Source organism: Botrytis deweyae, assembly GCF_014898535.1.
Source record: "Botrytis deweyae strain B1 chromosome Unknown BDEW_016, whole genome shotgun sequence".
Classification (NCBI taxonomy): Eukaryota; Fungi; Ascomycota; class Leotiomycetes; order Helotiales; family Sclerotiniaceae; genus Botrytis; species Botrytis deweyae.
This window is the reverse complement of record NW_024066223.1, coordinates 457,392-481,574: the sequence shown is the minus strand read 5'-3', so window position 1 is coordinate 481,574 and position 24,183 is coordinate 457,392. Positions and strand designations below refer to the sequence as shown.

The window sequence follows — 24,183 nt, the reverse complement described above, 5'->3', positions numbered from 1 at the left end:
GGGATGGGATGGGATGGGATGGGATGGGATGGGATGGGATGGATGGATGGGATGGGATGGGATGGGATGGGTGGGCTGGGTGGGATGGGATGGGATGGGATGGGGATGGGCTGGGATGGGATGGGGAGGGATGGGATGGGATGGGCTGGGATGGGATGGGCTGAACATGGAATGGATGGATGGAATAGATAGAATCCGATGAGATGCGATGAGATGCGGTGAAGGAATGGCTCCATCATGAGCTGCGCTGGTACCCTACAATCTCCCATCCGGGGCCTACCCGCCATCCCCCCCCCCGATAACGATCGGATCGCCTATAATATTTAATAGATACCTATATCTAGATATAGGTAGGTATCGATAGATAAAGGCATAATCAAAAATAGAAATATAATGATCAGAAATTCTCTTAATCCTCTCCCTTTTTCTTACTTTTTCACACATCTTTACTTGAGTATATATATTCATAATATATAAATCTGATTACCAATTAAAATATCTTAACCTCGATTCGCTATGATAATAAAATACTATGATGCTATTGAAAAGAAAAGGGCTCCGTATTTTATTTCCACCGAGTTATCCGTTTCGTTTCTTGATCATATTTTCAGATGCCGAGTTCTTTCTGGAACTTGAGCTTTACAACTCACTCCCCGATATCCAGCCTCACCCCTTACTTCCTCCGGCTTACTTCCTTCAACTTCCTCCCTCACGCTCACGCTCACGCTCACAAACAAACAATCCCCACATCAAAAATCCCCTCTTCCCCCCTCAACTCCTCCTCCACCTCCCTACCCACCACCCCATCAATCCCCAATATCATCAACGCCTCATTTTTAATCTCCTCACGCTGCATTCCCTCATCCCCATTTCCACTCTCCCCTCCCTTCTTATCCAAAGCCGCTACACTCATAAACCTCACATTAATCCCCGCTCTACCCAGAATCCCGCCTACCACTCCAATCTTCCCGGGCTCATCATTATTCCTCAACAAACACAATGTTCCCTCGGGTGCAAAACTCGTATTGAAGCGATCAAGTCTACTAATGAAAATTCCGCGATCACTCACATAACCACTTATAATCTGATGACCATTTCCATTCCCATTTCCATTTCCCGCGCCCCCACCCTCAACCTTCAACGTCACCAAACTCGCATAAACCAAATACTTACTCTCACTAACATGCGTCTCACTAATCACAATCCCCCTCTCCTTCGCCAACAAACTCGCATTCACAATATTCACATCTCTTCCTCCGCGTTCACTAATACTCCCCACCAATCCCTTTACCAACGCGGCAAAAAGCGGTCGCGTATTAGCGATCCCCGCAAGTTCCCCTTCATAAATCACCTCGAATTTTTTGCCCCCCACGCCCTTCCCACGATAATGTTGCGTGTACAAGCCTCCCATCTTCTCCATCAATTTGACAAACGGTTGGAGTTTTTTGTATTCTTCAGGGAGAATCAGAGGTGCGTTGACAGCAGAAGTAGGGAGACCTCCAGAGAGAATAGCACGAACTTGTGTGCACACATCCACCGAAACCGATTCTTGAGCTTCGATTGTCGAGGCGCCGAGGTGAGGAGTTGCGACGACTTTAGGATGTTGAGTGAGTTTTTGAGCGGGGGAGGAAAGGGTCGGAGGTTCAGATGTGAAGACGTCGAGACCTGCTCCTGCGATGATACCAGCGTCGAGAGCATCGAGGAGAGCTTGTTCGTTGTAGACTCCTCCTCTTGCTACATTGAGTACCTTTGCAGTTTTCTTCATCTTTGCCAATTCCTCTTTTCCGATTAGATCCAACGTACTAGCAATAAGCGGGGTATGAATTGTCAAAAAATCCACCACCGGCAACAACTCTCCCAGCTCCTTCACAAGAAGCACATCATTTGCCTCCGCAATCTGCGGACTAGCATACGGATCCATGGCCCAAACCTTCATCCCCAACCCCACCGCCATCCTCGCAACTTTCAATCCCACCTTCCCCAGCCCCACAACCCCCAATATCTTCCCTCCAACTTCCGTGCCTACAAGTTTTGCTCTCTCCCACCCTCCATTCCTCAACGACCTATCCCCAGCCGGTACATTCCTCGCCACCGCCATCAAAAGCGCAATCGTATGTTCTGCCGCCGCCGCAATATTTCCACTCGGAGAATTTACCACGATGATTCCATGTCTCGTCGCAGCTTCTACATCAATATTATCCACACCTACTCCTGCTCTCGCCACCACCTTGAGATTCTTCGCAGCAGCGAGAATCTCAGCTGTAACTTTTGTTTCTGATCGAATGATGAGAGCAGAGTAGTGAGGAATTATTTCTAGAAGGTCGGCAGGTGATAGGTTTTTAGGTTGTTGGATTTCGAATGTATTGCCTAACAGAGCAAGACCATCGACTGATACCTTTTCTGGAATGAGAATCTTGGGACGATTTGAGAATTCGGAAGAATTATTGTCGAGATTTGGTAATGCTGATGGTGCCATTGTGAAGTTTTTTGTGTTCCTTTTTCGAGTTTGATTAAAGAACAATCTTAAAGCTTCTCGAAGACTGTGTGTATAGTGACCATGTAGTATTGGGATATTCCACCGTAGGTTTGTTGAGTAATCGTAGATACTATGTTCTTTGCACTTGGTGCTCTTTCTTTGTTTTTAAAGGTCAGTATGAAAGAGAATTGAAAAGTCAAGAAGTCAGAAGAAGGAGAGAAGAAGCAAGGAAGAAGTGAATAGATAATACCAAAAACAAGAACAGGAAAGGTTGGTCTTTTGTATAGTACCCACCACCAAGAACGAAGATCAACTGCAATTCGTTCATGAAACTTTCTGAGATCTGATTGAGATGAGATGACACGGAACCCCCCACCCCGCAATTGAACCCCGCATTACGCTAATGTAGGTTATGCGGAATGTCGATGAGAACCCGGCCATCTAAGGAACCTTATTCGTGTGAAATCTAATCATAATTAGTAAAAAGATGATGTTATACTCGTAGAAATTGTAGAAGTTATATGAGATGATAGAATCTATATTGATTTGTAATGTATTATCCCCTAATCTACTCGAGTATCCCACTCAAACTTCTACCAATTAGCTCTCTCCTTCAATTTCTCATTTTGAATAACCTCAATCCAATAATTATCAGGATCAAGAACAAATGCCACGTGTTTCATACGACCATCAGTCAATCTCTTCTTCCAGTTAACTCCCATTTTCTCAAATCTCTCGCATGCTGCATCTAAATTATCAACCGACACGCCTATCATCAAATTAGTCTAGCCCATATGCGGAGAAGAAATCACTAGATAACTTACAGATGTGACCAAAGCCTTGTGGCTCATCATTACCGTTATGGTATTTGAAGTTTTCTTCTTTCTCTGTACCGTAGTTCCAGGTCAATTCCAACAAACCTTCGCGATTGGATGTAGTTGATGATGTAGGAAGACCCTTTTCTCCAGGATACCCAAGGAAGTAAAGATTGAAGTTAGCACCTGGGTTTTCAGCTGTTCGCATGAGTGACATTCCCATAATTTCTTGGTAGAACTTCAATGACTTTTCTTTATCCTTGACACGAATCATGGTGTGGTTCTACAATTTTGTTAGTTACCCAGATGTCGTTTTGTAGAGGAAAGGAAAGAGTACCATTCGATATGTCTCGGTATCAGTAGTTGTGATGTTCTCAGTCTGTTCAATAGGACTTTGCCCAATGATCTCAACCCAATAATTATCTGGATCCAATGCAAACGCAATGTGCTTCATACGTCCATCGGATAATTTCTTTTGAAATTTATATCCTGCATCTTCAATTCGTTGACAAGCTGCTTGAAGATTGTCGACAGATATGCAGGTATGCCCAAAACCTTTGTGGGGTTCAGTGTTTCCGTTGGAGACTTTATAATCGGCATCATTCTCAGTTCCATAGTTGTGTGTCAATTCGATCAATCCTTCGCGATCGCTGAAATGGTTTCCGTGCGAGAGAGCTTTGGGGGAATCGTAACCCATGAAGTAAAGGTCGAATTTAGCTTCGGGTTGTTCAATCTTGCGAATCATTTTCATGCCCAAGTGTTCGTAGAATTTGACTGGATAGATAGTTAGGTCTTGTAACTATTTGAGTGCATGTATTTGAGGTACAAACTTACCAGATTCCTTAGGATCTTTCACTCGAATCCTTTTGGCGGATTAGCATCATCCAATTGTAAAAGATGTTAATGTTTATTTTGAATTCGTACATCGAGTGATTAAACTTATAGGTGTTGGTATTGGTAGCCATTGTTGCGTATGATCTACTTGCTGTAAAAGTACTTGAGTATTAGCAAACTGTACAAGGTGGGATTGAGAGGAGTGATTGGGCTGATTGATGTAGCCTCGATAGCGCTATGGAGAACGTACCTGAATCTACAATACTTTGTCGTAAATAACTTGGTTTGATGAGTCTGTTTAGATTGCGAAAGGAGTACATAGAATGAAAGGCGAGAGTAGTTGACGTTGTTATGAATGGATAGAGACAATTTATATTGAAGAGGGGTACAAAAATACTTCGACAATAATGATGTTCCCACGCCCCTCTCTTCGGCTACCTAGTCTAGTCTAGGGAATTATGACGTGGGGGGGATTGTGAAAGGTCCAATATAATATTTCTAAGCAAATGATATCTTGTCCGATGGAAAGCTATGGATTGAGCATATATCCGAGCTGCAGCATTTAGAGAGGAGAGAGTATTTCGGTACCGACTACTTTGTACATCAAAGGGGACCGGATTTTCTCCTTTGCACAGGTGAGTGAGTTCAAATACCTAGTAATCCTATCAAAAGATTACCTACACACACTCAAGTTCGTATGTATATCTAGGTAGATGACCTTCTCATACGCTTACTCACACCTGCTACGCAAAGATGTTCTGGACCTTACCATCACCCAAGCCTCAAGCTCATATGAAAGTTATTTCCCCTTTTAACCTTTAGGCCACTGGTGGGCTAATAAAAGAGCTCTTCTTCGAAAACTTCCATGAGATCGCTAAGCTCTTCAACTACCACCACCATGATATATTTAAATCCAAACATCCATAAGGTATAAAATGCCAATGGAAATAAGAGATAATGTAATGAAGGGGTCTCGGGCGTATACCTTTCCATCCAATTTTCAAGAATCGTCATGTTTGCCGATGTCGATGATGTCTGTCTGTCTGTCTGTGCTTGTCGTAATTACCGTCGAAATTGATACTGTCGAGAATTTGTGAATTATCTAAAGGATCCTGCAAAGAAGGGAGAATAATTAAAGATTAAATGATATTAAATAATAAAGTAGTGTTCTATATTGTAAATTTCATATAAGAAAGATCTCAGTAGAATAATTGAATACCTAGTACTTGAGTAGAGAAAAGTACTTGGGTATTTATACTAGACACATAAATCATCAATTATCGATTTGTGGGTGCTAAATGTGACCGACACATTTTAGTACCATCTAGTAGATTGTCTGGTATGTATACTTCTCAATAGTAAGTGTATAACGTAGTAATAAAAGTATATTCAAACCTTATATACAAACTCTGGAAATCAAAACCAATCATGAATTCAATCTTCATGACATATATAATCGAGCGCAGCGAGCTATGGGGGTTTGGGGGCTTGCCCCCATAATTAAACCGATTAATGAATGGAAATGACGCTCCGCTGGCCCTCCGGGGGCCACTGCCGTGGAGGCAGAGTCGCTTCTTCAAACGTATACATAGGTATTCTCTACTGTTTGATATAATATACAGATTAGATCATTTCAAATAGATGGGCGTGAGATGTGGTTCCAAAAGTATGAATTCAAATGTCTGTCCATAGAATTCATGGTACTATACTTGATACACCAGTGTTGACATTTTTATATGAGTCTATTCATACATACAAGTTTCATATTCACAAACTCCAACTTTTCTGTGGAAACAATGAGTATTGTATTGAGTCATGATGAGTTACAAAATAGTAAAATCCTACCTTCCACCCTCTTGCTGCCATGAATATAAATTCGAAGTTGTAACCATGAATCTTCATGGCCTAGACTTTACCGAGATCATCTACAGCTACCTATAAACTACTCAGACCTTCCCCGCCCATGCTGCCGAGCCATTGAACAACCTCTTATCAGCTCAGAATTGCAATTCACTTCTTTTTATTATTATTATTATCCTATTGTAAGGTTGCTCACTCAATTACTTTCACTACAGCTGATTCATAATATTGTATGTATTGTCCTGAATTAATCCTATTGATATTTTCCATCTCTACAAACCTTGGAAGACAAAGATAATCAATCTCATACGAGAAATCTCTACTAACAATATCTCATTCAATAGAACAAAATATAACCAGACCAGATCAAATAATAACCATGACGTCCCATCCACCACAAAGTCAAACCATGCTCCTGAGCAAAAGAATATCCACCTTCCTACAGAACAACATATCACCACATCTGCATACACTAATGCTGCTGACGCCCACCGGCAAGCTTCTGAGTACCTCTTCCAGTTCTCCAGCCTCAGTACTGCGTCATCAAGGTACTCTCGCCCTCTCACTCTGGACACTCTACTCACCCTTTCCGGCGCAAACCGTATCGGACGCGCTTCCTCTCAATGGCGAAGCATCCAATGGTCGCACTCCCAAATCTCGAGAAACAAAAAGTATATTGATACAAATGGAATTGGGCATCATGGTGATACGACTATTAGCTTGTGGATTATTATTCGTCGCGATCGGACCAACACCCGGTGCATCAGGAACCACCACACCGCAGATTCAAAGAGAAGGGGGGTTGATTTCGATATCGCAACCAGCGTCACCAGATGGAGGGCACGAGAGGGAAGTTATCAGGAGTGGAGAAGGGAGCGAGACGGCGAGTTTGAGGAGTGCGAGAGGAGGTGGAGTGGGTATTAGCGGTATGAGAAGACAAGCAGAGGAATTGGGGAAATGGTTAGAGGGTGCATTGGACGGTTTGGTGTTGAGTACAGCGGAACGATAAATCCAGCGCGATTGATGGATGTGGGTGTGGGTTATAGGAGAAACCACTCAATCGCATTCCGACCACTTTGCGACAATTTACCATCGCGTCGCAAAAGATCAGGGGGGAAAAGTTTCAGTAATCGATCGATATTATTCGACGGAGCAAAAATAAATATCAAACATTAATGGGATTGGGTATAATGGAATAAATGGACACTGTGCATAAAATGGGAATCAGGACATCAGCACTTGGATTGTACGGATTATTCATCAGAGGATTGGTGTCAGGGGATTGGAGTTATGATACCACAGCATTCGATTCTGGTATACTTTTTTTTTAATATATATCGATTCTCAAACATATAAATAATCTTGTATCATATTGAATACCTAGTATTGGTTACTGATGCGATTGTGATTATAGGGGCATGCGGCTCCGCCAAATTGGTGATTGATCTTTCTCGATGAACAAAATCTCAATAATATCCATGTTATTTCGAGAATCAAAATCGATTCAACAGTCACTTATATCTAATGATTTAAATCTACAACCCTGGCCCGGCCCGTTCAATCCAAACCCAAAACCATTAGTTTTGATTTCAGACCTCCCTCCACAGTTTCGGTATCCTGCAAAAAATACCTTTTCCTCGAGGTCATCATCACCATCATTCTTCTCACCAATTCCTCAATTCCTCACATTCATCCTCCAGTTACATACCACAGCATCATGACAAAAAAAAGCGCCAAGAGAAAATCTTTGTCAATTCCTTCCGGTTCCACCCATCATATCCCCGCGTGTCAGAAATGCGTCTTTGTCTGTGTGCCACTAGTGTTGGTTTTGCTACCTAGCTGTAGGGGGTTGGGGTACAAAGAATGAAAGAATGAGAGAAAGAAAGGAGGGAGATGAGGATGAGGATGAGGATGAGGATGGGGATGGGGATTTGGAAGGAGGGTTGTGAAAGAGTGGTCGTGGGCTGTATACGTATACTACTGATCTCTGGGTGTATATGGTGCTTTGATTTAAACAAGGTATTGAAGAGTGTAGCCGGGAGTGTTCTGTTATTTCTCGAAGATTACTTTTTCAAGGGATGAGATGTGCGGATTGAGCTTTGGAGTTGATTAGTATATCATATCGTTCTTCGTTATATTTTACACTTTCTATTTTATCCTATCCTATCCTACCCATTACCCACACCCTCTCAACAAACAAAAATGTCCTCACGAACCCCCAACCCCTTCCTCATAAAATCCCCCTTTTCCTCTCCCTCCCCCTCCCCCTCCAAACCCACAACCACAACCACAACCACAATCTCAACCTCAACCCCCCTCCCCCTCTCCCAAGGCCTCCTCCTCTCCTCCTCCTCCGACCCCCTCGTTCCACTCGAACTACGTCTCGTCTCCCTCCTCTCCTATCCCTGCACCGCGATCGTAAATCCGATTTCTCAATCTCCGGCTGCGTATCCGCTTATGCGCGCGAAGGGTTCGATGACTGGGGTTGCGGATTCTGGACTCGTGGATTCCGGGCTCGTGGACTCGCCTTCAAGGATGGGTATGACTATTGGTACAGGGATACCACAAATAAGTCTCCCAGGCCTGATCGATAAAACCGCCGGGGAGGATCTGGCGAAGTGGAGAGAAAAGAATTGGAAAGAAGGATTGAATGCAGGAGCGTGTGGAGTGAGTGGGAGTTTTGGATTGGGTAATGGTGCTGAAGCAAAGATTGGCGAAGGGAAGAAAAATGGGAAAGTGAGAATGAGAATGAGAGAGGAGGAATATGAGAGACCGAAATACATTATTCATACGCATGCGCCGAATTTTGCGGATAAAGCGTATAGTACGCCGTTGGTGAAACAGTTGTTAGTTAATTGTTATCGGGGGGCGCTGGTGGAGGCTATGGGGATTGCAGAGAGGGAGGAGAAGGAGGAGAAGAGAGAGAGGATAAAGGGAGGAGATGAAAAACAAGAGGAGGAGGAGGAGAGGGAGAAGGAGAAGGAAATTGCTTCAGATATTGAAGTGAAAAAAATAGATGAGAATTCAGTATTCTCCACCAGTACAGGCGAAGATACGATTATGGCGGATACAGAGCCAAACACGGATGAGAATATGTCAGCAGAGCAGGAGACAACACCGGAGATACCAAGGAAAAGAGGAATAGGAAGTTTCGGCACCATTAATATGGCAGGGAGTGTGAGTGGTCCAGCAAGTCTGGCGAGTCCAAAACATGTGGATTTAGATGCGTTTGGTGTTTCGCCCATTCCGTCTCCGTCTATTCTGCCAAGTACATCTATTCCGTCGATTTCATCGATTCCGCCAATACTACTCCCATCATCCATATCATCCACATCCGTCCCTTTGATTTCCCATGACCCTTCGAAGCATCATATTGCGCAATCCTCTCCCAAACCAGCAGGTATAATCATTGCCTTCCCCGCCATCTCCACAGGTCACAAATCCTTCCCCTATCGTCTCGCTGCCCGTATTGCTGTAGGTACTGTGAGAGATTTTCTACGCCATCCTATTTTTGGCGCCGCACGAAGAAAAAGGATTCGGAAGGTTGTTTTTTGTGTGTGGCCTGGTGATAGTCCGAATAGAAAAGCGTTGCAAGTAGCATTTGGACTTAATTTTCCGCCACCTTTACCACAGAGTGCACCGTTGAGCCCGGTGACTAATCAGCTTTCTACGCCGCCGTTCTCGCCCAGTGTGAAGGGGAAGAGGGGGTTTGATTTTAAGTTAGGGATGGCGTTGCGGGATTTTGAGGGGCAGGAGAGCGAGGTGCCGAAGATTGTGGTTACGCCGCCAGTTACGCCGATGGTGGGGTCTGGTCTGAGTTTGAGTTTAGGTTCGGGGGAGAGAGATAGGGATTCGTCTGGTTTGGAAAATTTGGAAGGGGAGAGATTGAGTAGGGGACATGAGGATCTGGGAGATAGGGGAAGTGAGATTGTGGAGGAAGTGGGAATGGATGTGGAGGAAGTGGGAATGGATGTGGATGTTGATGTGGATCCGGAGAAGAAGGAGACTGAGAAAGACTTGAACGTAGAGACGGGAAGAGAGACGAGTGAGGGTGATGGTATTAGTGTTGATGGGAAACTGACAGCGGAAGTTGGGCAAGGAGGTGAGGAAGAGGAATTAAGAGAGAAATTGAGACTACGCAAACTAGAAGTAGGAGAGGAAGAGAAACAGAGAGAGGAAGAGAAACAGAGAGAAGAAGAAAAAAAGAGAGAAGAAGAAAAAAAGAGAGAAGAAGAAAAAAAGAGAGAAGAAGAAAAAAAGAGAGAGGTGAGACTACTCAAAGCAGAATTAGAGGAGGAACTGAAAAAGGAAGTGAAACGACTCAAAACAGAAGTGGAAAAGGGGGAACTGAGAGAGCAAGTGAGACGACTCAAAGCAGAAATAGAGAAAGTGCATGGACGTGGAGATAGTCGTGGTAGAGATAGAAGAGGGAGAAAAGAAACATACAGACAGAGAAAAAGGCAACAAGGGTTGAGATTGGCTGCTGCGATGAGAATGAGGAGAGAGAGGGAGAGGGAAAGAGGGGGGAAGAAAGGATATCTAAATTTGGGTGAGAATTTGAGGGTTGGAGAGAGGGATACGAGGACACCAGACAGAATGCCAGGAATTGGTGATGGGAAGACAGAGAAAAGGGTGGATGAAAGGATAGGAGAGCAAGAAGTAGACCAAATGAATGTGGCTGATGAGGGTGTTCGGAGACCTGAAGTGGGAGATGATACCGGCTCACCCGAAAGCAAACTAAGCACCGGAGAAGGACAAGCAGAAGGAATTCAACCTAAGGATAAGGAATCGCAGGAGAATATAAAAGTTAGTGGATACGTCCGTCGACATGGAGGAAGCGAAACGAGAATAAAACAAGAGAGAAGATATCCGGAACAAGTTGGTGGAGGAGATATCAACGTGGGTACGAAGAGAGGAAGGCCAAGTAGGGTAGAAGGAAGACGACCAGGAGGTGTTGATACTGAACGACGTGGAGGGAGGAAACTGAGAAAAAGGGGGAGATAGCGAGGGGAGCTTGGTTGGTGAGTTTTGTTGTTTGGTTTAAACGGATGGAGTGGAGTTAGTCCGAGGGGAGTATTTCATAATTGCGTAAATGAAATTCTTGATACGATTGGGTACGATGGAGGTAAAACAATCATAGCCCCCGATTTACAAGCTTGTGATTCAAGGGGTGTGATATGTACCCGTATCTTTAGAGCCTTTATAAGAGAATGGATCATAAGAGTTCTGGAACCTACTCACCGCACATGTAACGCTTTTCCGGCTAAAATATACGATTATTCAGCTTTTTATACTCTGGTTTATTTATGAAAGTATTAGATAAAATTGAATATAGTATTATAGAAAGACTTAAAATTACTTAAATTACTCAAAAAAATATATTATTTATTTTTAAATATTTTTATAATAGCATTTTTGAAAGGTTAAAGTTGAAAATTCGAAAAAATTCGAAAAATTCGCTTATTTTGTATAGGAAAAGTGTTACAAATTAAAAATTCTAAACTTTTTCAATTAAAAGCTTATATAATTTTTCAACAAAAATATTTAAAAATAAATTAGAAATTTTTATATATAAATAATAATTCAAATTATTCATTACAAAGTTTTTATAAATTAATATCAATAATTGTATAAATTATATAAGATTTTAGTTTATATAGGAAAATATGAATTTTGTAGGGATTATGTTATAAAACCTCACGCTGTGCGGTAAGTATGTTCGATAACTCTTATAATAAAATAAGAGTCTACTGTTTAATTATATAAATGATGAAACTAAGATAAAGAGATTCAAACTTATCAAAGAGAATATATTATTCATCCTATTGGATACTGAAGTCAAACTCAATCAAATCATAATGCTTTCACGTGATAGATGAGTTAAATTGCCATATCAGGTAAGGGCTTGTGGGAAGGAGGGGGAGGGGGGTTACAGAACGAGAAAGAGGGACATCGAAACTGTACTCTCTTGCCAATATCCAATATCAACTCTAACACTCGATATCAATGTTCATATGTCCCTGACTAGGAATTAATTCAATTACGAATTATTGAAATCTAGGTGCTCTCAATATAGCTCTCAATATATAGTTCTATTTGATGATTTGATGTCGGGTTATCTGTCCACAAGGTTAACAATAAGATATCTCCGCGAAAGTATTCCACACATCCCGTTTTCTAATGAGTTATTCTCTAAAAAAACAATGTTTCCGAGATGTAACCGAGATGGAAGGACAGCGCGTATCTTCAAGAGCGCTACAGAGACTGGGATTTTTATCTGCTGACTGACAGTCATGTGTTACATCATTCCTCGTCTTCGGTCACAAAACTTTCATGTCGTAAGTGTGCTTTATCGTCAACTAGCTGAGAAAATGAGCTTGAAATAATCATGGACTTGAGGCGACAGGAATGTTCTGGAAGTGACGAAATCACTGCCAGTACAGAAAATGGTTTATTGTGTTAGACTTGTGCGCAGAGTCTCTAATTAGATGACGCATGGCCTGTGAGTACTCTTTCTATGTGCCCAAAGGATGGTAAAGTTGGACTTCATTTTCCGACCTGGATATCTTCTGATAAATTTTTTAAGGGTGGCAGGCAAAATAAAAACCGTCCTGTCACCTCACCATTTTTGTCAGACCTATCAGACGAGTGCTGATTCTGCTGCAAGGTCAAAGCCGAGTTCAACAAAGCTTTAGGTCCATCTGAAACTTGGCAGTTATCAACATAGCAACCTAGCTTTCAGGTGCAATATATATGGGCAGAATAGTGCGAAAACTATCGAGACACAAGCTATCTTTCGTAATACAGACTGGAACACTCGAACTTATTCTCTATCATGATCGTCCTTTGCTTGGAAATCACCAAGTCAAGTTCTTTAATGCGGTATCGTCTTCAGGTTGGTAATGGCACTGGATTGTATATCTATGCTTACTTCAGTGATAGATCTATGTCGAAAATGGCTACGCATCAGTAGAAGCTCACTAGAAGTAGAAAGCAGGTTTACGGAAAGGAAAAGTGGTATTGTCCAAGACTCGGTCGAGATATGCATTTTTGATTAAGATTGTTCCGGGATTTTGACCTGTTTGCGTCACCGTTTATTCCCTCTCAGCTACTCGGAGTGAAAGACAATAATCATTCTCTTATCAGATTGTTCTATACGAAGATACTTGGTTTGTCAAAATATGCTCCTCAAACCAAGTCTATTTACTTGAGATAATGCTGAGGTACTGATGGAAAATTCCTCAAAACGGCCCAAGAGAACATGAACAATGGAAAAGGAACACATCCAGCAATTCCAATATGCCACTAGTTCTCCGTAATGCAATATCGGTGGCCAGGAAGCTTGACGTCTGATATCTTTGGATTGAGTAATTTTGTGTTATTTAGGATGGCGACAATGGCCGAGACCGAGCTGAGCAATCAACAATGATGGAGGATATCTTTATTCACGCATGGATGACCATCGAGTCGCTGTGCCATCTTGTTGCCACGAAAGTCGATATTTAAACGAGAAAATAAGGAAGCCAAGATATTGAGTGGCAGAACAACTAACCTGAACGCGTCTGTATCTACAGATAGCCACTCAGAGCCATACACACTTAGATTTTAGGTTGTGAAAATTCCGCCCGCCATTTCCTCCGTTAATGGAAAGGACCACATATCAAACGTCGCTCTTCTTCTTAGCTCCCACTACGTCTACATAAAGTCCATCCTATATGTTTCATAATAAATTACCAAAAAACCAATAGAGTCAGCTCAAGTAGCACAGCCACAATTTCTTTCGCCTAGAATCGTTTCATCTTCGATGACACTAGAGTCTTAAGTTAAGCGAGAGCAGATTGTTGGCGTTTGATGATGGAGGAAGAGGCAAAGTCTAATTGTTTGGTTTGCTGTTGCAATATTATCACAACTTTAGAAAATTTGGAAGACTGAGGAGGGAGTTTTGTTTTCGTTATGCAGGTGGGAAAGTTGGTGTCTGGTTTTATGTTTCGTGGGCTCTGGGGTTCTGAGATTTTGATAACAGGAATGAGTACTGTGCCTCAGGGCTGGGAGTCAAGCTTTCTGATCAGTGTAGTATGTGTGTGACGTGTGGACTTTGGCGGCCAAGAGACATTGGTGTAAAAGGTAAATCACCTCCTATCATTTTGATGCAGTTGGAGTTACTTTGAGAAAGTTCATAGTGACTCCGTCATTTATATGCTCACCACTCCGCATTCTACGACAACTATTTAGGAGGCATCAAGATGAGCTTCTCACTCATGAAATTAATAGCATTAGCTACTCTTATCACCTACTCCCACGCTAGAGAATGTACCTTTACAAATAGCACCACCATTTTTCGCGAACCTGCTCAGATTACCAATCTCTTCATCTGCGATATTTTCCCCACATCTGTTCGGATCTCCTCCATCTTCCCAGGCACATTTTCCCTCCCCAATATCATTAATTTCACAGGCTCTATATCCATCTACAAAGAAGTTGGTCCGCCTACTTTGACTTCTATTTTTCTTGATGATTTACAACTTCTGGGTAGTCTGGATCTAAACCAAACAACCTGGAAACTGGATTTTGTGTCTATGGGAACCATAGAAACGGTGGGGAGTATAACGACTAGTTCGATTAAGAAGATGATCTTGAGATTTCCCGGGCTAAAGAGTGCGGGAGTTGTGACGTTGAAGGGGAATGTTTCTACGTATGTGATTTTGTTTGGTATTGGTTGGATGTTTGAAGTTTAATTATTGGCGAGCTAATCGAGCAGAGATCAGGTGCTAATTTGAATGTTCGAACATAGTATAGACTTTAGATCCTTGGTAAACGTATCGCAGATTAATGTTCGCCAGTCGGTCCTTGTAGGTCAATATGCGATAATACAGATGCCGGCTCTGAACATTACATTCCCAGCTTGAAGTCCTATGGCTCTCTTACCACATAGGGAAACATATCCGAGTATGTTTTCCCAGAGTTCCTTTCTTCTTCTCTATACACATTCGATTAAATTGTCATCTGACAAATTACAGAATATCAATGCTCGTGTTCGTCGGTGGTAAAAATATAGACGATCCCATATCCATCGATGTGCAAACAATCCATGAATCACCTGGGCATCTGTATCTATAGCTTCGACCCTCTCACTAATGCCGCCGATGTTGATGTTAAAGGTTTCGTTGAACCGTATGTCGGGGGACAATGGGCTGGAGGGTGCCTCTGGTTCTAGCAATCCTTGAGATCTCGTATTTCTGGTAGTCATCTTTTTAACTAATTTGTTCACTCCCGATCTTTCTTTGTAGTGTATGGAGCCTGCGAGTAGCTCGGGGTTTGTTTAGGTGTTGATGTGGATGGTTGTTGATTTGGATTGGGTAACGATTGATCCGATTTATTTTGTGTACAGACAACCTCTGTTTAATTCGAGAGTAGATCAATAACTCTATCAAAAGGTAAGTAACTAAAGAAAGGTTGGCATTGGTAATTGTAGTTATTGATAAAGACTAGAAAGGAAGTTGGAAGTGCACCGCTGGGGTGATACCCATAGATTCGTTAATTATGTGAAATGCACATTGTGACCAGATGATTACTTATCAACTAACTCACCATAAACTCACAATAAGACAAGGTAGAGTCTCTCATCGTTTTCCAGTTCAACCAACATAATAAATTGTCTAATAAATAGAGGTTCTGATTGTTCCGAATGATTTCAAACATTCCTTTAACTTAATCATTTATTTCCGCCTGATATTTCGACTAAAACATCCCAAATGATCCGTCTCTCCGCCCTCTCAAAGTCCAAACTTCTCCTTAAACCTCAAAATCGCATCCGCAATCTCCTCAACATTAGTCTCCAGAGCGAAATGACCCGCATCCAAATACTCCACCACCACATTCTTACTATCCTTCTTGAACCCCTCTGCCCCAGCCGGAACAAAAATCTCATCATTCTTTCCCCAAACCGCTAGAATCGGTACATTTGACGCTCTAAAGAATTTCTGAAACTCCGGATACAAGTCAATATTCGTACGATAATCGTAGAAAAGATCGAGTTGGATTTCCGTGTTTCCCGGACGGGACATCAGAGCATAGTCTAAGGTATAAGACTCTGGTGCAATTTTGTGGAGATTAGCTTCTGGGGTTCCGGTAACGTATTGCCATTTGGTAAAATCAAGGGAAATAACTCCTTTGAGGGATTCTCTGGATGAGGCGAGTTCTTCAGCTGTTTTGGTTGCCCACATCTGTTCAAGAGGGGCCCAGAAACCACCGAGTCCTTCGGTATATGCGTTGCCATTCTGGGAGATTATTGATTGTATGGCGTCTGGTTGACGAAGTGCAAGACGTAATCCGATTGGACCGCCATAGTTGAAGAGGTAGATTGAGTATTTTTGAACTTTTAGTTCACGTAAGAAAGACTCGATGGAAGTGGTTAAAGAATCAAATGTGTACTTGTAGTTGAGGTTTTCGGGAACTGTAGTAAACCCAAATCCAGGGATGTCTGGAGCTAAGATGTGATATTTCTTAGATAGAAGAGGAATTAGATTGCGGTATTGATGAGACGAGCTAGGGAAGCCGTGAAGGAGAAGGAGCGTAGGAGCATCAGAGAGCCCAGCTTCTCTGTAGAATATGTCGACGCCATCAGCCTTAATAGTTTTGAGGTGTACGGCAGTCATGCTTGAGTATCGATGCGTGATTATGTCAAGCAGATGGAGATCGATTATGTGGCTCATGTCTTACATTTATACACGTCCGTCTTCAGAATCGCGGGGTACATTCCGCAACCCATGTCTGAATTATGTCAATATGGAGAGCATATAATGGCCAGAGTTTGTTAAATCTGAAAGCGGCCGCGGACTTCCATTCTTTTGTCTTTGTCATCTGCTTACAGGACGCTGACGACTTGGTGATAAGTGCATATCTGATTGGTTGATTTGCCGAACAAGGGAAGGAACAACAAATTTAGAGCATCCTTGATTAAACTTCTCCGGCGAACTCAGGTCCTTCTCGAATAATTATTCGTGTTCACATGGCATTGATCAATGAGAAGGAGTAGAGCTTCGACTATCGAAATGTTGCACAAGATATCACAAACTCGGGGATTAAATAAAATTAGCTCAAACGCCGAATGATATTATTCAGCCCGGATTGGGACATCCATGGTTTATGTTTGAGGTTGAATGAGCAATGAAAGTTGTCAATAAGATAACGAAAGGATAGTTTCCACAATTGAACAATCAGGATCTGCGAATGGGATTGTGCTTCATGCAGAGGCAATGATACTCACTCTACACGGCAGCCCACCCTCCATGGGCAAAGTAAGACTATTCCTACTAATTCTCTCTTTCTTGTCGATCAACGAAAAGTTAAAATTGACAACCAATGTTGCAATTACTTGAGCAGCCACAGCTTCTGCCATTTTCTTTCCTAGACAAGTACGCGGTCCCCCATTGAATACTGGATACTCAAAAGCAGTCTTCGAAATTATGACGCCGTCTTCGAGCCATCTCTCGGGTCTAAAATTATCAGCATCCTCACCCCAAATTGACCTTGACCTGTTCATTGCCCATGGACACCAGACTAGTACGGCATATTTAGGAAGAAAGGTTCCATCGGGTAGTGTAGTCGCTTGCTCGCATTGCTTGATTTCGAATGGCACCGGTGGATAAAGTCTCAGTGCTTCATAGAAAACAGCCATAGCATACGGGACGATTGTGGGCCTGTATGTCGTTGACTGTTTGCGGGTACTTTCTTTAGTGAGAGAGGCTGCTTCTCGACGTACACTGTCCATGACTCTTGGGTGACGCATTAGAAGATAAAATGCCCACGTTAAAGCTTGTGCAGTAGTATCACGGCCTAGGCATCATCAGCTGAAGAATGGATACACGGCCATTCGATGTGATACGTACCAGCAGAAAGATAATTCAGGGCTGCATCTGCTACCATTTGATGGTCGTCAATTGAATCCAAGAGAGAATTGATTAAACTGCCGGAAATAGAATCCAAGGACTTTTGCTCCTTGTTCACCAGAGACTTGTCTTGTCGGGCCTTAACAGCATTCGATACAATCTCAGTACCAAAGGCTTTGACTTTTTCTATTGATGATCTGAAACGACCACCAAATACCATCTCGGTGACAGGCCAAAGGGGATTTTGAAACCTTTCTCCGGTAGCTCCGGATGCGTGTTCGAAAGCTAATGAGAACGGGTCACCTGAACGCATGTCCATCTAACACTATCAGTGGAGAGCCCCATATCTGAACTACGAAGGTTACAATCCTTACATCGTATGCCATTCGACCCATAAGCTTCGTAGTCAATTCATGAAATACGGCCTCCAAATCGATGGTCCTGCCATTTCCTGCATTCCTAAGCTGTGCCAGCGTCTCCTCTAGATATTTTGGAAGTGCAACATCGGTAAGAACTTTCAGATTTGAAGCATTGAGAAAATTCAAGCCAGCTTTTCGCTGAACTTTCCATAGATCCCCATCAGCATTGATAATTCCATTGCCAAATAAATCCCAAGATCTGCTTTTGAAGAAGTCCCCTTTTGCAAAAATGTCTTCATTCTTCAAAACGTACTCGAGATTTTTCGGATCATTTATCACAACACCGGGTGGCAATGAAGGAACTGAAATTTCAAATGTCTCCCATCCAAATCTGCGCTCGCACTTGACGAACCAGGAAAAGAGCTTGTGACGAGCTTGGAGAAAGAGGATACCATTTCCAACTAATGGTAATGTATTTGGTGGTCGTCTGAACAGTTTATTAGTTTGATAGGTGACCGGGGAAAAGACTGTGATGGAAACATTTGTGCGAGATTTGCCAGATGTCAACACGAAGGACGAATGAATGTACACTCGTACAAAATTCCAATGTGATGTAGGATCATCACTAAAAAGATGCGCAACCTCGTGATTTCGTGCCAAGTTCGCGTTCACGTACCTCAGTTTCTTTCCATTTCTCTTAATCTCCGAACCTTTACACAAAGAAGTCCCCAAACAAATCGCAATGACAATTGATATAATTATCGAGATGAACATCCTCCTTCAATTCCGTACGACATCAGACAAAGAATCATGAACGTGAAAAATGTGGTGATGCAATATGCATAAGAATGGAATGAAGGAACCTGATTTTGGGCTAGTGCTAGGTTACTTGAGTAGCGTTGTGAGGATAAGAGATAAAGCTTCATGTCTCATATTTGGGATACAACATCATTCATCATTCGTCTGTTACAACTCGACATTATTCAATCGACGGCACTTATCTTTGACCGTGAGATACATATTGTGATCCAATTGAAGATACGAGGAATAAAAAAGGAAAAATGGTACTCATTTGTCCACGACTTCATTTATTTGAGATCAATGATCAACCCTGGTATGTTGGCCCTTGCAGCTCAAGACAAGCTCTCCAAGCTCCACACTTCTCCCATCTTTCATTGATACTTCATCGCCATCCCACCTCTTGCTACAACTAACGACGCCTCTTCACAGGTTTCCCCAATACCTCCGTCTAAAAGTTCAATCTTGCCTAACCCTCTGCTGGACTTTCCGCGTCCCCATCATCCAACCCTCCTCCCCCGCCCAACTAGTCGCCACAACCCTCTCTCGAGTGCTCTCCAACGACGTCACATCCTATACTTATGTCGATTTCTGTGCCGGGGCCGGGGGTCCCACCCCTTATATCGAAGTGTACATGAATGCACATTTAAATCACTCCTCTACTTCTACCACCAATGCCTCGACCTCATCAATCGCAAACCATGAAGTCTCATATGCCGAAGTCGCAGCTACGCCAAAAAATCAGATAGACGGACTCGCTCTGCGCTCACCACGCCCTGTTAATGGCGATGATAGATATGGAAAAGTACAATTTGTTTTAACGGATTTACATCCTCATATACCCGATTGGACAGAAGCGTCGAAACGCAGCGAGAACCTCAATTTTATATCTGAGCCTGTCGATGCAGCAAATGCGCCGAGAGATCTATTGAAGAACGTCAACGGCGAGACAAATGGTGTACATGGCGAGACCAAAGTTTTCCGATTGTATAATTTGGCTTTTCATCATTTTGGTGATGAATTGGGAGGCGATATATTGAAGAACACGGTGGAGACTGCGGATGGTTTTGGGTATATTTTCCCCTGCTTTCATCTCAATGTTATTTTTTCCCATTGTTATTGCCGAAATTTCTAACACATGGGTGCAGTATTTTCGAGCTCCAAGAACGCACTATTTCCTCCCTAATAACCATGTTCGCCATGGGCATAATGATTCTTGGAATTACTCCCTTCTACTTCTGGCGCTCTCCTGGTCATCTATTTTTCACATATATTATACCGATTATTCCTTTTGTGCTAGTTTTTGATGGAATCATAAGTTCTGTAAGGACCAGGAGTGCAGGTGAAGTGGAGGTATTGATGAAGAAGAGTGGCGGTGATACGAATGGGTGGAAGGTGTTGAGTGGGAGGGAGAGACACACATGGCCCACGGGATATATGACTTGGGTTATGGGGGTTAAGGAGTAGTGTGAGAGCGATGGATTCCGGGTTTTGGGACACAAGGCCGACCGTAGTAAGGTTATTATGAAATGTCTGAGTTAGCCTCCAGTTTCTTTGGAATCGTCGCATTGCAGCAGTTGTGGTTATGAACCCACTGCTACGATCAACGAACTTCTTTCACTCGAGGTGGGATTCGTTAGGAGAACATATGGATTGTGATCCGGAATTGTAAGATGGTTAGATAAAAGTAATGAATGTATAATTTATCATACTTGCTCTATATATGATTCTATTCTGGAATAAATCCACCACCCATATCATCGTCATATTCATCATCTGTATACGTATCGCTCAGCTCACTGCTATCATCGCTCTCCATAATCTCATCTTCTCTTACGAAACCACCCCCTTCATCCCCATCATCATTTTCATCCTCCTTCACGAATCCACCCTCATTTTCTTCCTCGTCATCTCTCACAAATCCACCGTCCTCCACCCCGGGCTCCGCTTCCTCCTTCTCATCGTGAGCCCCATCCTCTTCATCAACCTCAGCATCGTCCTCCCCTTCCTCATCATCAAAATACCCATCCACCGTCTCCTTGATCCTCAACCCCAGTAACCACTTCCTCCAAAGCCTCAACACCACTTCCCTCTTTTCTTCCTCTATTTCCCTCTCCCTCTCGTCCCTAAATCCCCTGACAATCTCTTCTACTGCCTCTCTATACTCTTTCGCCACCACAATTCCCCTTAAAACCGCCGTCCCATGTCTCCCTCTAAATTCAAATCCCGTAAGCGCGGCTGCAAAATCTATACCCAGCAACTTTGCCGCATATACAGATTCGGGTGCTGAGATATGAACGCCCCCTTTAGGAACCATAGATGGTACATATATATCTATATTTCCGAACGAGTTTTTGGGCACCCGACCATTTACTATTGGGGGTGGAATGAAGAGTTCAGTTTGTAATTGTGTGTAGAGGGCTGTGCCTGCTCTTTCTTCTCTTTCTTCTTCGTCTGCAAAATCGTTTTTTCGTGGGTTTCGAGATGGTACGACTTTGACGGGTTCTTCGCCCATTTTTACCTCGCGACCAAGTCGATACCATGCATCTGCACTTTTGCATATGTGAACGTCTTTCCTACGATATACATTTTCTAATTTCTTGATTCCATTCGCATTCGCATTCCCAGTGGCTACTTTCCCACTTTCTCTTTCCGCAACAATAACTTCATTTCTTCGCAAATGGCGTTCAAGTGCATAAACCGGATGGTCTTTGAAATCCTGTACATTTTTTGGCATAGGTTCTCTTCCTTCTAATGCTGCCAATTCCCCATCTTCGATTTGTTCCACATCTGTCTTCCAACCACGGGAATAGTGGGAGAGGACTTTGTTCCACCATTTTTGTCCTCCGGGCATGGATTCGATGCGTTGTTTGCGGGTTTTGGAATTGGGAGCCTTGGCGTAACGACGTGTTACGTCCCGTGCGGATGAATCTGAGGAAAAGGCAAGGACATAAGAGAGCGCGTTTTCTTTATCTGTGAGAGGTGGCTCAAAGGAGCGGGGTTTAGAGATTGTTTCTGTGACTAGGGGGTCGATGGGAATCCATTTTTGGTGAGCAGAGTCGAGGACTTCGACCCAGAATATGGGGAAGGGAGATTCGCGAATAGGTTTTGCTTTTGGGGTGGGTGGCGGTAAAGGTGCGGGATTGATTGTAGGAATACTGTAGCCGGCGGCCCCGGGATGTCCGAGACGACTGCGTGGATTTGAGAGAAGGGTTGAGTTACTGGGTCCTGGTGAGGGTATGGGTGGAGGTGGAATGGTTGGTCTCACTTTCGGCTTGGGTGGTTTGGGCATGGATGGGCCGCCGGTGGTGAAGGATAGGGGTTGTAAAGAACAAACTAAGCGGGCTTCAACATCTACGCTTCGTAACAATGCACAGAACAGTTGCGCTCCTGAGTCTCTAGAGCCTTTTAGTACCGTCGCCGCGTTCCTAAAATCTACCCTCTCATATGAAGCATCTGCATCTTCAGGCAATTTGTACTGTAAATATGTCAGATTTTTTCCTAAAAAAAAGTAAGAAGAAATCTTACATTTTTAATATCGTCCTCACTATCCGCCCACAATGCCCGCCTCATTCCCCTCTTTGTAATCTGAAACTTTGTCCTCCACAAAACAGCCACCATATCCAAACCTTTTTTCAACGATTCAGCTTGACTGAATTGCGATAGATCCTTTCTCGGCCTCAAAAATGACAATATTTTCCTATTCAAAAGCGGTCTAAGAGAATCCTGAACTTCAGAATCGTTACACCATTCATTTCTTCTATGAACATGTGACAATAAACATAAAAGATGCAATTTATGAATCTCTAATCGAAGATTTCTGTCTCCTTGAGTGAGAGTTTTACGTCTGGGGGTAGCAGTTCGACGTTGAGGTTCTGGTCTGGTAAGGGTTAATTCTAGATCTCCTGATGGTTCATCGTCTTTGGTGTTAAAATTAATATTTTCCCAGTCAATTTCCACATCTGCATCGCTCTCGTCTGTTTCTTCATCCGAATCTCTGTATGCAGTCTGCTGGGGCCCATTCACGTCCCCCTCCGGGCCTTCACCATTGAGACTCGTTGGTGCCGTCATGACATCCTCAAATTCGACATCTTCATCATCTTTAGCTTCGTCATGTGACTCCGCCACAAAAGGTTTCGAAGGCCCTGCTTCTGATGCCGTAACTACAGCATCTCGTAAAACAACTCTCCGTCTCTTTAAAGGTCTTTCGGGTACTGCTGACTGCGACGGTATGGCCTCTTCTAGCATATCACGATATACATCTGGGACTGCATTTTGACTCGCAGCTTTGCCTTTCCCCTTTGCTCTTCCCCTGGTCTTTGGAGGCATTTTTGTTTGTCAGGTATTGTGATTGGAATTTCAGTGGATGTTGATATCGATTGCGTACATGCGTCGTGCTTGGTGATCTCATTGTCCGAGAAAAATGTCCCTAGAAAGTGTTGCTACCTGGTTTGGTCGCGATGCCTTATCAGGGCTTTGTGGATTAATGATCGATCATAGAAGGTACGTTAAAGCAAGAGAATGTCAAGTTCCAAGCCATATATAATAAATCGGCAATCAATACCCGTACATAAACTTATGCTCGAACAAGAGTCTTTACAATGTTGGAGCACGCCGAAGCAAGTAAATTCAGGAACACCAGAACTGGTGAACTTGGATGTTGATTAATAAGCATGAGGTCGTTACTGGTGTACTGAGTGTGTATATTAAAAGTGGGGATGGGAATTTATCAAACTGCACGTTCCGCGCCGACAAACATCTCATCCGAAGGCATCATCCACGTTTGAATGCACACCGAGAATATATCAAGTACATGATAGTTCAGCGGGAGCCAAATGTTTGTTTCGTCGATTTCGGCTGTGACCTTCATCTAATTTTTCGGTACTTAACATTTCAAACATCAGTATCATGGTCGGTCAATGTTTAAAAAGAATTATCAATAATATCAGTAACTACCTAGTAGGTAACTATTGACATACTAAAGCTACATTCAGCAGGCCGAGCGAGTTACTGGATCTTCCTCGGTTTCGTCTATATGGTCGAAAGACTACCTCACATTTTAATGTTGGTTGTATCTCTCTCTTCCACACGAAATCCACGAAATGCCCAGAACCATATGAGCTGCTTTGAGACATTGAAATGATCTGATATAT

At 42.9% G+C, this 24,183-nt stretch overlaps 9 protein-coding genes across 9 annotated transcripts; 4 read left to right on the top strand and 5 right to left on the bottom strand.

Annotated features, from left to right (window-relative positions):
* Positions 1-727: 727 nt before the first annotated feature.
* Positions 728-2,476, bottom strand: EAE98_007138 (uncharacterized protein; the record flags this gene model as incomplete). Its single annotated transcript, XM_038954761.1, has 1 exon — positions 728-2,476. One exon carries the CDS (start codon positions 2,474-2,476, stop codon positions 728-730), a length of 1,749 nt encoding a protein of 582 aa, XP_038808903.1.
* A 593-nt stretch (positions 2,477-3,069) lies between these two features.
* On the bottom strand, positions 3,070-4,445 carry EAE98_007137 (uncharacterized protein; the record flags this gene model as incomplete). Its single annotated transcript, XM_038954760.1, has 6 exons — positions 3,070-3,245; positions 3,301-3,574; positions 3,629-4,065; positions 4,126-4,154; positions 4,216-4,276; positions 4,376-4,445. The coding sequence occupies 6 exons, from the start codon at positions 4,443-4,445 to the stop codon at positions 3,070-3,072; spliced, it is 1,047 nt and encodes a 348-aa protein (XP_038808902.1).
* Positions 4,446-6,364: 1,919 nt separating this feature from the next.
* EAE98_007136 (uncharacterized protein) lies at positions 6,365-6,994 on the top strand (the record flags this gene model as incomplete). Its single annotated transcript, XM_038954759.1, has 1 exon — positions 6,365-6,994. The coding sequence occupies one exon, from the start codon at positions 6,365-6,367 to the stop codon at positions 6,992-6,994; it is 630 nt and encodes a 209-aa protein (XP_038808901.1).
* Positions 6,995-8,187: 1,193 nt separating this feature from the next.
* Positions 8,188-10,989, top strand: EAE98_007135 (uncharacterized protein; the record flags this gene model as incomplete). The annotated part of the gene is made up of 1 exon (XM_038954758.1): positions 8,188-10,989. One exon carries the CDS (start codon positions 8,188-8,190, stop codon positions 10,987-10,989), a length of 2,802 nt encoding a protein of 933 aa, XP_038808900.1.
* Positions 10,990-14,243: 3,254 nt separating this feature from the next.
* On the top strand, positions 14,244-15,199 carry EAE98_007134 (uncharacterized protein; the record flags this gene model as incomplete). The annotated part of the gene is made up of 2 exons (XM_038954757.1): positions 14,244-14,677; positions 15,103-15,199. 2 exons carry the CDS (start codon positions 14,244-14,246, stop codon positions 15,197-15,199), a joined length of 531 nt encoding a protein of 176 aa, XP_038808899.1.
* A 559-nt stretch (positions 15,200-15,758) lies between these two features.
* Positions 15,759-16,640, bottom strand: EAE98_007133 (uncharacterized protein; the record flags this gene model as incomplete). The annotated part of the gene is made up of 1 exon (XM_038954756.1): positions 15,759-16,640. The coding sequence occupies one exon, from the start codon at positions 16,638-16,640 to the stop codon at positions 15,759-15,761; it is 882 nt and encodes a 293-aa protein (XP_038808898.1).
* A 587-nt stretch (positions 16,641-17,227) lies between these two features.
* Positions 17,228-19,006, bottom strand: EAE98_007132 (uncharacterized protein; the record flags this gene model as incomplete). Its single annotated transcript, XM_038954755.1, has 4 exons — positions 17,228-17,820; positions 17,874-18,192; positions 18,248-18,719; positions 18,909-19,006. The coding sequence occupies 4 exons, from the start codon at positions 19,004-19,006 to the stop codon at positions 17,228-17,230; spliced, it is 1,482 nt and encodes a 493-aa protein (XP_038808897.1).
* Positions 19,007-19,293: 287 nt separating this feature from the next.
* On the top strand, positions 19,294-20,497 carry EAE98_007131 (uncharacterized protein; the record flags this gene model as incomplete). The annotated part of the gene is made up of 3 exons (XM_038954754.1): positions 19,294-19,346; positions 19,463-20,101; positions 20,179-20,497. The coding sequence occupies 3 exons, from the start codon at positions 19,294-19,296 to the stop codon at positions 20,495-20,497; spliced, it is 1,011 nt and encodes a 336-aa protein (XP_038808896.1).
* Positions 20,498-20,750: 253 nt separating this feature from the next.
* On the bottom strand, positions 20,751-23,632 carry EAE98_007130 (uncharacterized protein). Its single transcript, XM_038954753.1, has 2 exons — positions 22,559-23,632; positions 20,751-22,508 (listed from the first exon to the last, which is right to left on the bottom strand). Exons 1-2 carry the CDS (start codon positions 23,357-23,359, stop codon positions 20,760-20,762), a joined length of 2,550 nt encoding a protein of 849 aa, XP_038808895.1. The 5' UTR covers positions 23,360-23,632; the 3' UTR covers positions 20,751-20,759.
* Positions 23,633-24,183: the final 551 nt, after the last annotated feature.